The sequence below is a fragment of the Solanum stenotomum genome, chromosome 1 (genome assembly GCF_019186545.1).
Source record: "Solanum stenotomum isolate F172 chromosome 1, ASM1918654v1, whole genome shotgun sequence".
NCBI lineage: Eukaryota > Viridiplantae > Streptophyta > Magnoliopsida > Solanales > Solanaceae > Solanum > Solanum stenotomum.
The window spans coordinates 20,316,347-20,329,922 of NC_064282.1; the positions used below are offsets into that span (position 1 = coordinate 20,316,347).

The following is a 13,576-nucleotide window of genomic DNA, read 5'->3' on the forward strand; positions in this document are numbered from 1 at the left end:
AATACCCGCAAATCAAGAAGATGACAGTCCCATTTTTAGAGTGTGGATTAGTTATCCCCTCAGGATAACTTGTTCCCTACCAAACGACCCCTTAGCTAAGAGTAATATGTTTACTCATTCACCAGCATGTTCACAACTTTATTGACCACTAAGCCACATTACTCATATTTTGACAACACATGCTACCAAGGAAATAGATCTATCTTCAAGGTAGAACCAATTATACTTTTTCCTCCATCCCAATTCACATGGCACATTTTACTTTTTAGTCCGTCTCAAAAAATGTAATATTTTTATATTTAGAAATAATTTAACTTTTAAAAATTTCTTTTACCTTAATAATAAGATAATTTACAACCATATAAATATCTAAGTTTTGTTTTGGCAACAAATTTCAAGTCTTCCTTTCTTTTTCTAATTTTGTGTCTAGTCAAATGATGTCACATAAATTGAGACGGTCGTGATATAAACCTTTATTTTCTTAAAATATAGGGAAAACTACCTTATTAACATACATTCATACCATATATACTAATTCTACCTATACTTATAAATAATTATGTATTTTACCATTAATTAATAGTTTTCTACCATAAATTGAGGAAGATACACCTAGATATACATGTATTTTTGCTACTAGAGATACTAAAATAGGAAGGGACATGAGCGAGATGGGGAAGAAGGTGAGCGAGATGGGAGGAAGGTGAGCGAGATTTGTCTACGTATCTCAGATACATGTGAATCTATTTGGATACAGTATATCTAAAACAAATTACACCTAATTTTGACACATACATCCCGAGATTCATGTATCTGGACGAACTAAAATCTATTAAGATTCATAATATTGCAAACTAAAGTATATCTAAGTAATTAGTTTTTAAACTAGTGTTTCATAATTTATATTATGGGTATATACACTTGCATGAGATCGGTTAGCCTCTGAATTCAGCTCCATGGAACCAGTTAGATGGGCTTATTGTGTTAATGGTCTAACAATAAAGGGCCGACAAGAAAGCCCAGATAAAACAGGATTTTTAATTTTTTTTAAATAAAATAATAATATCGGCTTCGTTGTCCCTTTCTCGTCCTGTTCAAGAATCCAGAGGCTAAGTTCTCTTATCCTTCTATTTTATCATTTTCCAACAAACACATCCCTTTCTCTTCCTCCATTTCTTCTTCAATCTCTGCTGCTACACTCTTCTTCTCTTCAATACATTTTCTGGGGTTTTATTTAACCCCATTTTCAAGATTACAACTCACGGATGGTGAAAAGTTTGCAGCTTTATTGACTGATTAATCTTTGAGAATATAGCGTTTGAATGAATGGTGTGTAAATTAGTGTCTATTTTATGAGACCCCATATGCTTGTATATGAATTTAGAGTAGAAAGAAGATGTCTTACTTATTGCCACAGTTCCTGAGCTTGCCCGATGCTTTTGTCATTTGCGCTAAAACCCAACAGCAAACAACCATCCAGCTTTGTAAGTCTGTCTATCTCTATTTTCTTGAGAATTACGTTGTCAATTGAGAAAATTTTGTTCTTGCTTAGTGGTAATGTGGAATGTGATGTGTGAAATTTGTGTGTCCATTTTAGTCTAATTCAGTCTTTTGCATTTTAATCTCTGCTCATGAATTGCTAGTTTCATAATTGGAGTTGAGCAATGTTTGTTGAAGATAAGATCAAATTTTGCAAAAAAGTGTAAATGATATGGATAAAAATCTGTATTTTATATGAAATTGCGAATGCTTAAAGTGGGAAATGAATCTTGATGTTCCAATATAACAACAACAACATATTCAGTGTGATTAGAGGAGTCTGGGGAGGGTGGGGTGCTCTGTTGGTCGGACTCTTCGAAAATGCCGGTGGGTGCGTGTTGGATCCTCCAAAGGTAGTGCATTTTTGGAGGATCCAACACGTGTGCGGCCACATTTTCGGAGAGTACGAGCAACATAGGTGGGGTGTACACAGACCTTACCCCCTTACCTTTGGTGTGGACCCTCGGCTCAAGAAAAGTGTTTCTCAGAATAGGTTTGAAAAATAAATATTGATAGCAAAAGTAGTAAAGATAACCAAAGTTAGAGAAACAACAGTAGTAATAAAATTGAAGAATAAGATAATGGTAGAAGATCTTGGTATTTCAATGGAGGAGAGAAATGGATTAGGAAGTGGTTCTAATTGTATGCACTGCCTCCATTTTCTCTGAAATCAAGCAGGGTCATTAATAGGGTAGGTCATTGTATTATTATATTAGGTCAAAGACTTCAATTGCTACTTTGATGCTGAGGGAGATTTTCCTACTTGAATTTGTAAAACATTTCAAAGGTAAATTTGTGATCAGAGAAAAGGTCCTTCAGTTATTGTGGTTTTCTTAGCAATTAGTATTTCGATGGCCTGTTCGTTACAGCATAATGGATTAGAAAAATTTAGCAGCTTCCTGCAAAGGTGCTGTGTTCGTCATGTACTTAATGTCGTCGTTTTAAGTTCATCATGTTGCAGTTTCTATTACTTTAGAACAGAATGATGTTTTGCAAGGATGACTACACAAATTATGCCCCGAAAACTAGATTCTCAGACAGTGATGAAATCATCCACTACTCAAAACTAGAGAAATTATGTGCAAAGGAGAGGATGCTCGGTCACAAACACACCCTGAATGGAAGAGAGGAAGAATCAGTAATGGGAAGTTAAATCACTAACTAGACAGCTACATATTTTTTTCCAAGTGAAAGCCTGGCCTAAAGTAGAAAAGTCAGTCTTGTATTTTGAGGAAGTCATCGGCTTTGCACTTCAGTATTTCTTTTGAAATTCCTGATATGCATTTGTAAACTTGGATTTATGATCTGGTGCTCTTGCTCTAGTACAATTGTGGCTTTCCTTAGACGACTTTGACTTTGCATGATCAACTGCTGGGTACTCCTTGCCAGTTTGCCTTTTCCTGATTTTACTCATATGCAGACCTAGAAGCAGGAATCGTCCTTGAAACTAAATAGTTAAACTTCTCAATAGAATCTTGTGGGTTTCTTCAGTTATCAGTGAAAGTTTTTAATGGTCCATCTTATAGACATAGACTTCTGTTGTTCTTACTGTGTCCTTTGCTGAAATGCAGCAAAAAGTAGAGACCATATTCATTTGAGGACACAATGCATCCTATCCACTACATCTGCAGTAACATCAACAGCAACATCTACTGTGCTTGGCATTGAGAAACTACAGTTACCATCTATTGAAATCCTCTCAAATTCAGTCGCGGCAGAGAGATCATGGAAATCACCATCAGCTGCCACAACCACAGTACCTGATATACAGAAGCTAAAGTTGCCGTCTTTTGAGGCCAACCCAGATTCAGTTGCCCCAGATAGGCCGTGGACATACACTGGGGCAGTTGGTCCACCTGCAGAGGTTAGAATTTAAATAAATAGCCTAGAGATTATGGAAAAATTAAGTTTGAGAAACTGACAGGACCCGAGGTCTTCAATCTATAATGAAAATATGAAATAAGTTTCACATGTAGTTCTAGGTATTTGTTTTTCAAAATTCAGATGTACTTGCATTTTCAAAATATGAAGTAAAAGTAGTTTTAAACTTCAATAGGTCGTTTTCTGACAGTCGGTTGACGTTGAAAAAGAAAAACAATGGTGAAAATATTTTCCTTTGCTTTAGTTATCTTGGTTAATATTCCCTAACCTTATTATTTACCTTAGTGCCATTTTTGCCAAATTCCAGTCTCCTATTTTGATTCAATTGTCCTCTATTTCCCATTAATTGATGTAAACCTTGTTCGGCCATGAAAATGTTGTTACAAGTATAACTGTTGACTTGTCATGTTTGCAGGCGAACACTAAACCTGAAAATTCTCTTGCTAGTGAGGAAGCTATTGTAGCTGCTGCAGCCGCTGAAGCAGTTGCGTTAGCAAAGGCTGCATTAAAAGGTGCACAAGATGCTGTAATGCTGGTCGGCTATAATAATTTAAAGGACTCCGATAATGTTGGCAGAGGTACGCTATCAGAAGCTAGGACTGCTCCATTTGAGAGCGTTCATCTGGCTCAACCTGGTGAGACAAGGAGAGTTGGTGTTTCTGCGGAATTAAATGGAAGTGAGATGAAGTGGACTGGAAGTAGTTTATTCCGGGACTCTCTTACAGATTCTGATGACTTGGAGCCATCACCTGAAGAACTGGAAATTCTTCAGTCACAGCTGTCGAATGTCATAGCTGTAAAATCGAACCGTCAAACTGAGCGGAAGGCCAAAAGAGCTAAAGCAGTAGAGAGGGCTGCAGCCAATGTTGTGTCTGTGAAGTCTGGTTCTACCAGTCGAAAGAAGCGTGCTTCAGTACAAGATGTTGATTACTCAGATCCATTGCGTTACTTGAGAGGAACTACATGTAGTTCTAGGCTACTGACTGCATCTGAAGAACAGGAGTTATCGAGAGGAATACAGGTGTGCTTTAGCTTTTTCAAGTATATGACCCCATAGTTTTTGTTCTTTTTCCTTTTAAGATTTTGCCACTTCCTTTTTCTTTTACCACATCAATACTCTTTCATGTGTTTATTATACGAATTCCAGCTTGAATGGATCTCAATACATGTAATGATTTCTTCTCTTAAATTCTTTTATCTGCTTTGCTTTTGACAATTAATGGACTTCTTTTTTCTTCTTCCTCTTCCCTCCTTTTGGTCTTAGTAATAGAATACTAAGTACATGTTGGTTGATCAAATTATTGAAAAAAGGAGATTTTCATTTGTTTTATATTTTTTTACTTGATAGGTGAAAGGTTGTAGCTCCAAACAGATGTAATGTGCTCACCTGTTATTTCACTTCACTTGCCTTCCATTATTTTGCTCAAGGCTCGGCGTTCTTGGATCTAAAATCTGAATCTAAGAAGCTGGGTCTTCTCTTTCTTATGAAAAAATCAAGATTTTAAGTACCTTGAGTTTCCTGGATAGTTTGTGAATCCTCTCTCTTATTGATCTCCTATGTGTGTTCATTCTTGGCATTGGCTTTTGAGTTAATATGGAATAATCCTGTACTGATCCTTTTCAAGGATATTTTTCACGTAGCCAAAATTCGTGTGTGTCCATTAATTGATAAAAGCATTGAGAATGAACCACATAGTCTGCAATGGATAGAATGTTATGGCTTCAAATGTTATATCTGTACCATATTTTGCTGTGGAGTTTGCTTTCTACTTTCCTTGCAAATCGTCTATATCATTTTCTGTTCAATTTTTAGACCATTTATCAGTTTCCAAATGCTACAGGACCTGTTGAAGTTGGAAAGACTTCAGGTGGAGCTTACAGAGCGTTGCGGAGGTCAGCCCACTGTTACCCAATGGGCTGCTGCTGCCGGAGTTGACCAGATGACCCTAAGGAAGCGTTTGAACTATGGCATTCTTTGTAAAGATAAAATGATTAAGAGCAACGTGAGGCTCGTTATTTCTATTGCCAAAAATTATCAAGGAGTGGGGATGAATCTTCAAGATTTGGTTCAGGTATTTATGGTGCAATTATATGCTATCTCAAAACTCTGCTTTTATTCCGGTCAAGACTTTAGTTCTATTAAGGGATCATCTGAAATATTATCTGCTGATCTATCCTCATTTTTGAAAATTTATGTGCAGGAAGGATGTCGGGGCCTTGTAAGAGGAGCTGAAAAATTTGATGCCACCAAGGGTTTTAAGTTCTCAACTTATGCTCACTGGTGGATTAAGCAGGCTGTTAGGAAATCTCTCTCTGATCAGTCCAGGACAATTCGGTTGCCAGTACGTGATCCAACTTTGCAAGGACATTTTTCTTTTTACATGCCAATTAAATATTGTTGATCCTGCACTATTTAAAAAGAGAGCATGTCTATATATAGGTCTTGTTGATATTCCATTTTTTTACCATTTGATTTTTATGTTCACAGTTTCACATGGTCGAGGCTACTTATAGAGTTAAGGAAGCAAGAAAGCAATTGTTGACTGAAAATGGTAGACATCCTAACGATGCGGAAGTAGCTGAAGCAACAGGGTTGTCAATGAAGAGGCTCGCTGCTGTGATGTTAACTCCTAAAGCTCCAAGATCACTTGACCAGAAAATTGGGTTCAATGAAAGTCTCAAACCTTCGGTTCGTCCTTAAAACATCTCTCCTTTTCCTGTTTAGGGTGTCAGTTTTGTGTCTCGTCGTGCAAAAGTCCAGCTAGACACTTCATTATTTTTGCAGTTGTGTTCATTGATCCCTTCCTTTTGGGTTCCCAGGAAGTGCTTGCTGACCCTGAAGCGGAAACATCAGAAGAAATACTGACCAAGCAGTTCATGAGACAGGACCTGGAGAAGGTATTAGACACCTTAAATCCAAGGGAGAAGCAGGTCGTTAGATGGCGATTTGGACTAGAGGATGGCAGGATGAAGACATTACAAGAGATTGGTGAGTTAATGGGCGTTAGCCGGGAGAGAATTCGCCAAATAGAGTCTTGTGCATTCCGTAAGTTGAAGAACAAGAAAAGAACAAAGTTTTTGCAGCAATATATAAATGCTTAAAGTCTCTGCTATATGTATATCAAGAAAGTAGATTTGACCTTCTAGTCATTGAGTCTTTGTTAGAAAAAATTGAGGCTTAGATAAGCTTTGGTTCTTTGACTGTTATTATTCTTCAAAACTCTGCAAATATGTTGTGCATAATACAAAATTTTGGCTCAAATAATCAGATATTGTAATTTATTGTAGCAGCTCCAATTTGTTGTAGGCTTAATTTTGGAAAGATTAAAGTTTCTCTCAAAAAATTTAAACAAAACATTTCTACCTTTCTTGAATAATAGCATTAGAGCAATGGTAAAGTTGGATTTGTCATATAGGTCATGGGTTCGAAGCTGTGGAAGCACACACTAATGCTTGCATTAGTGTAGCAATGTCCACATCACCCCCCTTAAGATGTGGGCTCTTCTTTGGACCTTACGTGAATCCTATGCTTTGTGCATTGAGTTACTCTTTTTTTTTAGGCATAATACATGTGTGTTCTTTAATTTCACTTAGTTGGCATGCATCTGCGCCCTCCAACCTTTGGTGTATATAAATATAAATTTAAATTTATATAAAGTTAAACCAGTAAACACACGCGTCACTTAGGACGTGAATTGTCATGTAGAACACAAAATTGCATGCTGAGATATTTTGGTGAAGATACGGAATCTAAGAAATTTAAACTACATTATAAATTGAATAAGCATCAAATATCAGATCTTATATCATTAGGGATGGCAATGAGACGGGGCGGATGTGGGGTGGGGTGGGACGGGTTTAAGGCTATGTGGGGCGGGTTGAAGTGAATTTTTTAAACACTAATGCGCGGCGTGGTGGGTTGCGGGTATATGTGATTTTATGTGGGTTTAAATTTAAATTTCATTTTTACATGTTATAAGAGTGATAGAGCATTATTTATTAAGATAATTTCTTTAAAGCTACTAAAATATTCAAGATAGTAAATGAAAACGGTTCAATAGAAAATAATTCAATTTCTTACCTGTTTTCCAATTGACCTCTAAAAAATAAAATTTTAAGTCACTATCCTATTAAATTAATACAAGTTAATGAAAAAATAAATTTATTTTTAGTATCAAACTTAACTAGAACAAGAAAATATTAAAAAACTTATGCGTGGGCGGGTTCATGCGGAACGGGTCAATGCAGGGCTGGGTGGGGCTGGTTGAGAATGAAAAAAATGTTATGCGGAGCCGGGCAAAGCGTGGTGAATTAAAAAATTTACGGATTAAGCTCAACCCGCCCCTGCCCCGCACCACCTCATTGACATCCCTGTATACCATTGACAAGCACAAAATTCATGTAGGAATTAAAAAAGAGAAGTTCAGAAAACTTGATAAATGTTGATTTCCTAAAATAGGATTACTACCTTATGCATTAACGAAAATTTAGAAGACGTTCAAATATATATGGCATAATTTACAAGTTATGTAAACTATAAATATGACGTAAATTTATAATTTAAAAAATTATGTGAAATTTTACGATTATATATATTTTACTAGATTCGATGAGGATAAAATTGAATTTAATTACTCATTAGGGTGCTTAGCCAAATTAGGTGTGTTTTGGCCTGATCTTTTCATCATATTTATATGGGAAAAAGGTCTGAAATATATTCGAATTTTGATCAAAATTGTTGTAACGATACCACACTCTTGGAAATGACCTTTTACCCCCTGCACTATTTAATAGTGTATTTTAAAGGTATATATGTGCCCACGTGGACATCATAAATATTGCATAATTATAAATAGTAACGCGGGCACATATATATACCTTTAAAATACACTATTAAATAGTGCAAGGGTAAAAGGTCATCCATAAAGTTTGGTATCATAACAACAATTTCAGCCAAAGTTGAAAATATTTTTCAGACTTTTTTCCCTATTTATATTAAACATATCTAAAATATCACCCTTAAATGCATCTATTAAGGATATTTTGGGAGAAAATCAAAAACTCTCTTTCTTGTTATATAAAAGGAAGTTTGAGGCTCAAAGCATGCAGCAGGTCGTTGACATATGCTTGTTTTAGTAAGAGTATTTTTTAAAATGGAAAAAAAATTACTTTAATTTAATTAGTATATAATTTTTTTAAAAATTTGTTGGGGTCATTTTAGCTACGTTCTTTAGTCTTATATTCATACATTTAATTGTAACTTTATTACTTTAAATATCGCTAATATTTGTATAATTTATGTAAATATTTTGAGTGAAAAAACAACTGTTAATGAGAAAAATACTTCAATTATAGACATCTCAATGATCCTCTCACATTAGGTGTTCCAAAAAAAAAAAGAGATAATTTATTATTTTCTATTTCATGTTAATTGAATTTGTGAGGCAACACACACTTACGCTTCATTTGTTTGCACTTAATGAAGGTCTTAATCTTAATCATTCAAATTCAGCCTATTAAGTGTGTTTGATTTTTAAGTCTGAATTTTAATCATTTATATTTAGTCTATTAAGTACATTTATTTTTGTAACGGTCCAGCCTGATAGTGATATTGTCCGCTGGCTTAGGCCCGTACGACTTTAAATCGTATCACTAGTTAGTAAAACCTTCTTACTTATATACCCAACATCTCTCTTGTGTTTTGCCAATATCGGACTTCTAATCTTAAGTTGGGGCGTCATATACACCCTCTCTATAGACTCAGTGTCCTCGCTAAGGTTTGCCCTACCGTATGAGATTTTCCTATACTCAGCACTGAAGTTCACACCGCCTTACTGAGATTTGCCTAAAGTCAGTTGAACTCTATCCCACATCGATAAGGCTGACACAAGATCAGCTTTGATACCATTTGTAACGGCTCAGACTACTAGTGATATTGTTCGCTTTTTGGGCCTAGGCCCGCACGACTTTAAAACATGTCATTAAATGGTAAAACCTGCTTACTTATATGCCCAACATCTCTTCTGTGTTTTTCGGTTGTGGACTTCTAATCTTAAGATAGGGCGTAATCGTTTCTTTTTTTAAAAAAATCTCTTAATGGATTTGAAAAGCTCGGAAGGAATTAGATCTGTAGGAGAGTTTTAATACCATTCAAACTTATTTAATTCGCTATAAATAATCAATCGTTTTTCGTTCTCTTTGCATGTCTTTGTTCTCTCTCGCTACAAACTTTGTTCCCTCTCGCCACAAACTTTGTTCCTTTCTTTTCTCCATTTAACACCATTTTTTCTCTCTTTGAACTAGTAAGTTTTCATAATCTTTACAACTATTTTTTTATATTGATAATTTTTTTGGGTGTACTGATGTTTGTCAAGAACACTTCACCTTTACCCTTTCAAATTTTGTGTACAAAACTTTTTGAAGGTTCTACTGCAACAAGAGTTTATGATTGGAGTCCAAATTGTACATATCCCTGACCTGGTGTCTATTATTTATCTACTATTATAGATATAGACACACTTGATAGAGTCGAAGATCTAGTTGGTGACAAAATGATGGAGCTCGTAATAATTATTCATCCCAATCTTCAATTTCGACTGAAAGAATAGTTTTGGGATGAAAAGAAAATTATCTTCGTGTTACTTGAAAATTGATGAGGAGATGAGTGTTGTTTTAGAGTTACTGATTAAAAAAATAATGCACCTAACTCTGAAGAATGAAAGGAAAAATTAGATGGTCTTGGATGTGAAGAACCATTATATAATACAATTGTTAGTATATTTTGTTAAAGTGACAGTTACAAAAAAAATATGGATAAATCTAGAGGTTCACAAGTTAGAAAAATGGATTAAGGTCATCAGAAAAAATAGGAATTCTTTAATTGTTCTAATTAGCTAAAATATATGTTAGATGTTGATAATTTGAATTTCTTTATTATTTGATTAGTTGGATAAAAAAAAATTATGAAAAGATATTTATGTTGAATTCTTAAAAAAATCATGGTATAATAATTTTTATACTGATATATAATTTTTATTTGCATATCATATAATTTTATTTTAAAAATCAAATATAAATATTTAAAAATTATTCAAAAAGTAATTTTTATTTGAAATAAAACTTTTATAATATTTTATTGATATAACGTTCAATTTCATATGCATATTCAGGTATTGAAACCAAACAGTCATTATCATTAAATGTTCAAATCTAGATACCACAAGATATTCATATGTGTATCCAAATCTAGATATCTAGATCTTAATGTGCATCTTAATATTCAGACATCTTAATCTTAGTGAAAACAAATGAAACCTTATTAAGAAAAACAATCAAGGCCATAATTTAAACCATATTTTTCATTACTATCCTTTGTGAAATCATAAATGTAACTTTATAAGTAGTGCAATTTATCTCCTAAAAAATATCAAACTTCATTAAAGGAAAGGACAAATATGAAAAAAAATTCAAACATCCATCTCAAATTTTAAACAATTCAACTATTTTGGACAATGAAAAAAGACCCAAACCTTCAGTTAATATGGAATAAAGGGAGCACCACACAAATAAATGTATAATTTTATTTTCGAGCAGAAATTTAAAATAATTTAATCAACACAACTTAAAATTTATCAATATTAATAATAGTCACCAAATATTCATTTTACACCTAATGAGATTATTACAATCACATAAAATATATAGCTTATTTTAGAGAACAAATTAAAATTATTTAACTAACCTAATTTAAAAATAAATAAATTTGTAAATAAATATTGAACCCATGTACAACACAAATTTTTCCTCACTAGATTTAATTTATACTTACCAACATCAAATATAATGCTTTAGTCATTTATTTAAACATTTTAAAAGAAAATATTAGGCTTATTATTAAGGTTGTTTATTGAACAAATTGAGCGGATAATAATGCTTAACAATTTGATTTATCATATATCACTTTTAAATATACTAATATCTTATCTATTTAATAATATATCGATTGATTCGTTATCGGATCAATAACTATCGGGTAGTGTGGTTCAATCATTTCATGCTCCCTTCTTTCATTTTCACTCACCAATAAATTGATCTCCCATCAAACAAAACATTATTTCCAACTCTACTTAAGTTGATAATTTTGTACTCGTAAACCACATTAAGAAAAACATATAAACCTAAATTTTGAGAGTGCATGCGCATAAGCATTTGTTTAGCAAATATTACATGTACAACAACTTATTAATTTGACTCTATGGATATGTTACGTAATTGAATTTGGTGTAATTACTAGAGTAGTACTGTTTGGTTGCACAAGTGTAGTCATTAGGTTATATTGAATTTTAAAAATTAAAATTTTAATTAGACAAATAAGGGCTTTTATAAATAATATTAAATTAAATATTTAAGATATATATTGTCTCTTGAAAATATATCAATTAATAAACATATGTTATTAACTAATACTATAAAAAATATTTGATTTATATTTTTCAATTTAGTATATTTTAATTAAATTAATCATAATAATTAAAAGTACATTATTTGCTATAAACATCATGAAATGCATGTTTGACAAAAAGACTAATATTATAAATATAATAATATAAAATTATAAAACATTTGCCAAAAAGATAATTTATCAAGTCTAACTTTAAAAAATAAATACCTTGTAATGTAAAATATCGAGTCAATAATGTGGAATCACATGAAGTAAAAGTTGAGGATAAGTAGGAAATGAAATATAAAAAATATAAAAATTATTTTTAGAAAATATTAGAATGATAAGAATAAAAAGAACAATTCAAAATAATAATAAAAAAATACATTAAAATGAAATAAGTTAAAACAAAAATAAAAAGAAGAAATTAAAAAGTAATCAACAATTCACATTCTCCCATGTGAATTGGAGAGTGTAATTACACCCTGTCAATTACACACTCAATTACCTGTTGATCCTTATTTACATGTCCAACCAAACATGACAGACAATGTAATTACACCAATTACACCAAATCCAATTACCAGGGTGGGCTTACCAAACATGCCCTATTTAATTTTTAGGATTAATAATATGTATTTTATTTATGGTAAAAAAAAAGGACGACAATTCTTAGTAGGTTAATGATTTAGCCAGTAAGAAAAAATGAATAAACATCCCCACACGGATAAATCGTTAATAATAAAATTTTACTTCATTCATTAACCATCAATTTAATAACCTAATATAAATAAATTAATTTATTATAACTTATTAATTATAATTTGATTTAAATGACCCTACCTATTATGACTAATTAGGAAAATAACTAAAATGGAGAAACTAAAAAAACAAATGTACAGTACAATTGAAATAGATTCTCCCCTCTTCATAGTTTTCAAATATTTCTGCCCTTCATTCTTACTTCACGAATGTTATTTAATTAATCTTTAGAATTAAATTAAATTAGATTAATTTTATTTATAATTTAAATTTATATATTTAAAAATTATATAAAAATACTACAATTTGCAATACTTTTTTATTAGATCAAAATTATAAAATTTGATTCTCACAGATCAAAATACGAATTTAATTAATTTTTGAAATTCAACTAAATTAAATTAAATCAAATAAACAAACTTAACTATTTAGAGAAAATGACCAAAATGATTCTCAATATATGAGTAATGCTTTGTTTTGGTCATTAATATATTTCACTTGATCCTTAATAAATAACAAATGTGCTTATTTTAGTCCTAATGTATAACAAAAAGAGTTCATTTTGGACTTTTATCCCAAATCTAATAAATTTTTATTAAAAAAATATTAAATTTAACTATGAATCCTGTGTGGCCAATAAAATTCACTATTATTGTCTACTTTGTTAGCTCCAAAGAAAGAACTCCACAAAATCTAGCAACATTTTCTCTATTTTCCCAAACAAAAATTTATATTTTCTCTTTCCTAATATATTATTCCACTGACGTAATACAAATTTATATTTTAAGCAAGAGAAAATAGTTAATTTTGTTAGAGAAGTAGAGATAATGGTGTTAGATTTCATAAAGTTTTTTTTAAGCTAACAAATAAGACAATAATGATGAATTTTATTAGGCATGTAGGGTGTATAGTTAAATTTAACACTTTTATTTTGATAAATTTGTTAAATTTATG

At 32.1% G+C, this 13,576-nt stretch overlaps 1 protein-coding gene across 1 annotated transcript; it reads left to right on the top strand.

Annotated features, from left to right (window-relative positions):
* The first annotated feature begins 1,117 nt into the window (after nucleotides 1-1,117).
* LOC125873587 (RNA polymerase sigma factor sigB) lies at nucleotides 1,118-6,583 on the top strand. Its single transcript, XM_049554490.1, has 7 exons — nucleotides 1,118-1,484; nucleotides 3,111-3,403; nucleotides 3,836-4,441; nucleotides 5,262-5,492; nucleotides 5,622-5,762; nucleotides 5,909-6,109; nucleotides 6,241-6,583. The coding sequence occupies exons 1-7, from the start codon at nucleotides 1,397-1,399 to the stop codon at nucleotides 6,520-6,522; spliced, it is 1,842 nt and encodes a 613-aa protein (XP_049410447.1). The 5' UTR covers nucleotides 1,118-1,396; the 3' UTR covers nucleotides 6,523-6,583.
* The last annotated feature ends 6,993 nt before the right edge of the window (nucleotides 6,584-13,576 follow it).

Coding starts and splice junctions, on each gene's coding strand:
- LOC125873587 (XM_049554490.1), top strand. CDS start 1,397: ATGTCTTACTTATTGCCACAGTTCCTGAGCTTGCCCGATGCTTTTGTC. Junction 1,485..3,110: donor GCAAACAACCATCCAGCTTT/GTAAGTCTGTCT, acceptor GCTGAAATGCAG/CAAAAAGTAGAGACCATATT. Junction 5,763..5,908: donor CCAGGACAATTCGGTTGCCA/GTACGTGATCCA, acceptor TTATGTTCACAG/TTTCACATGGTCGAGGCTAC.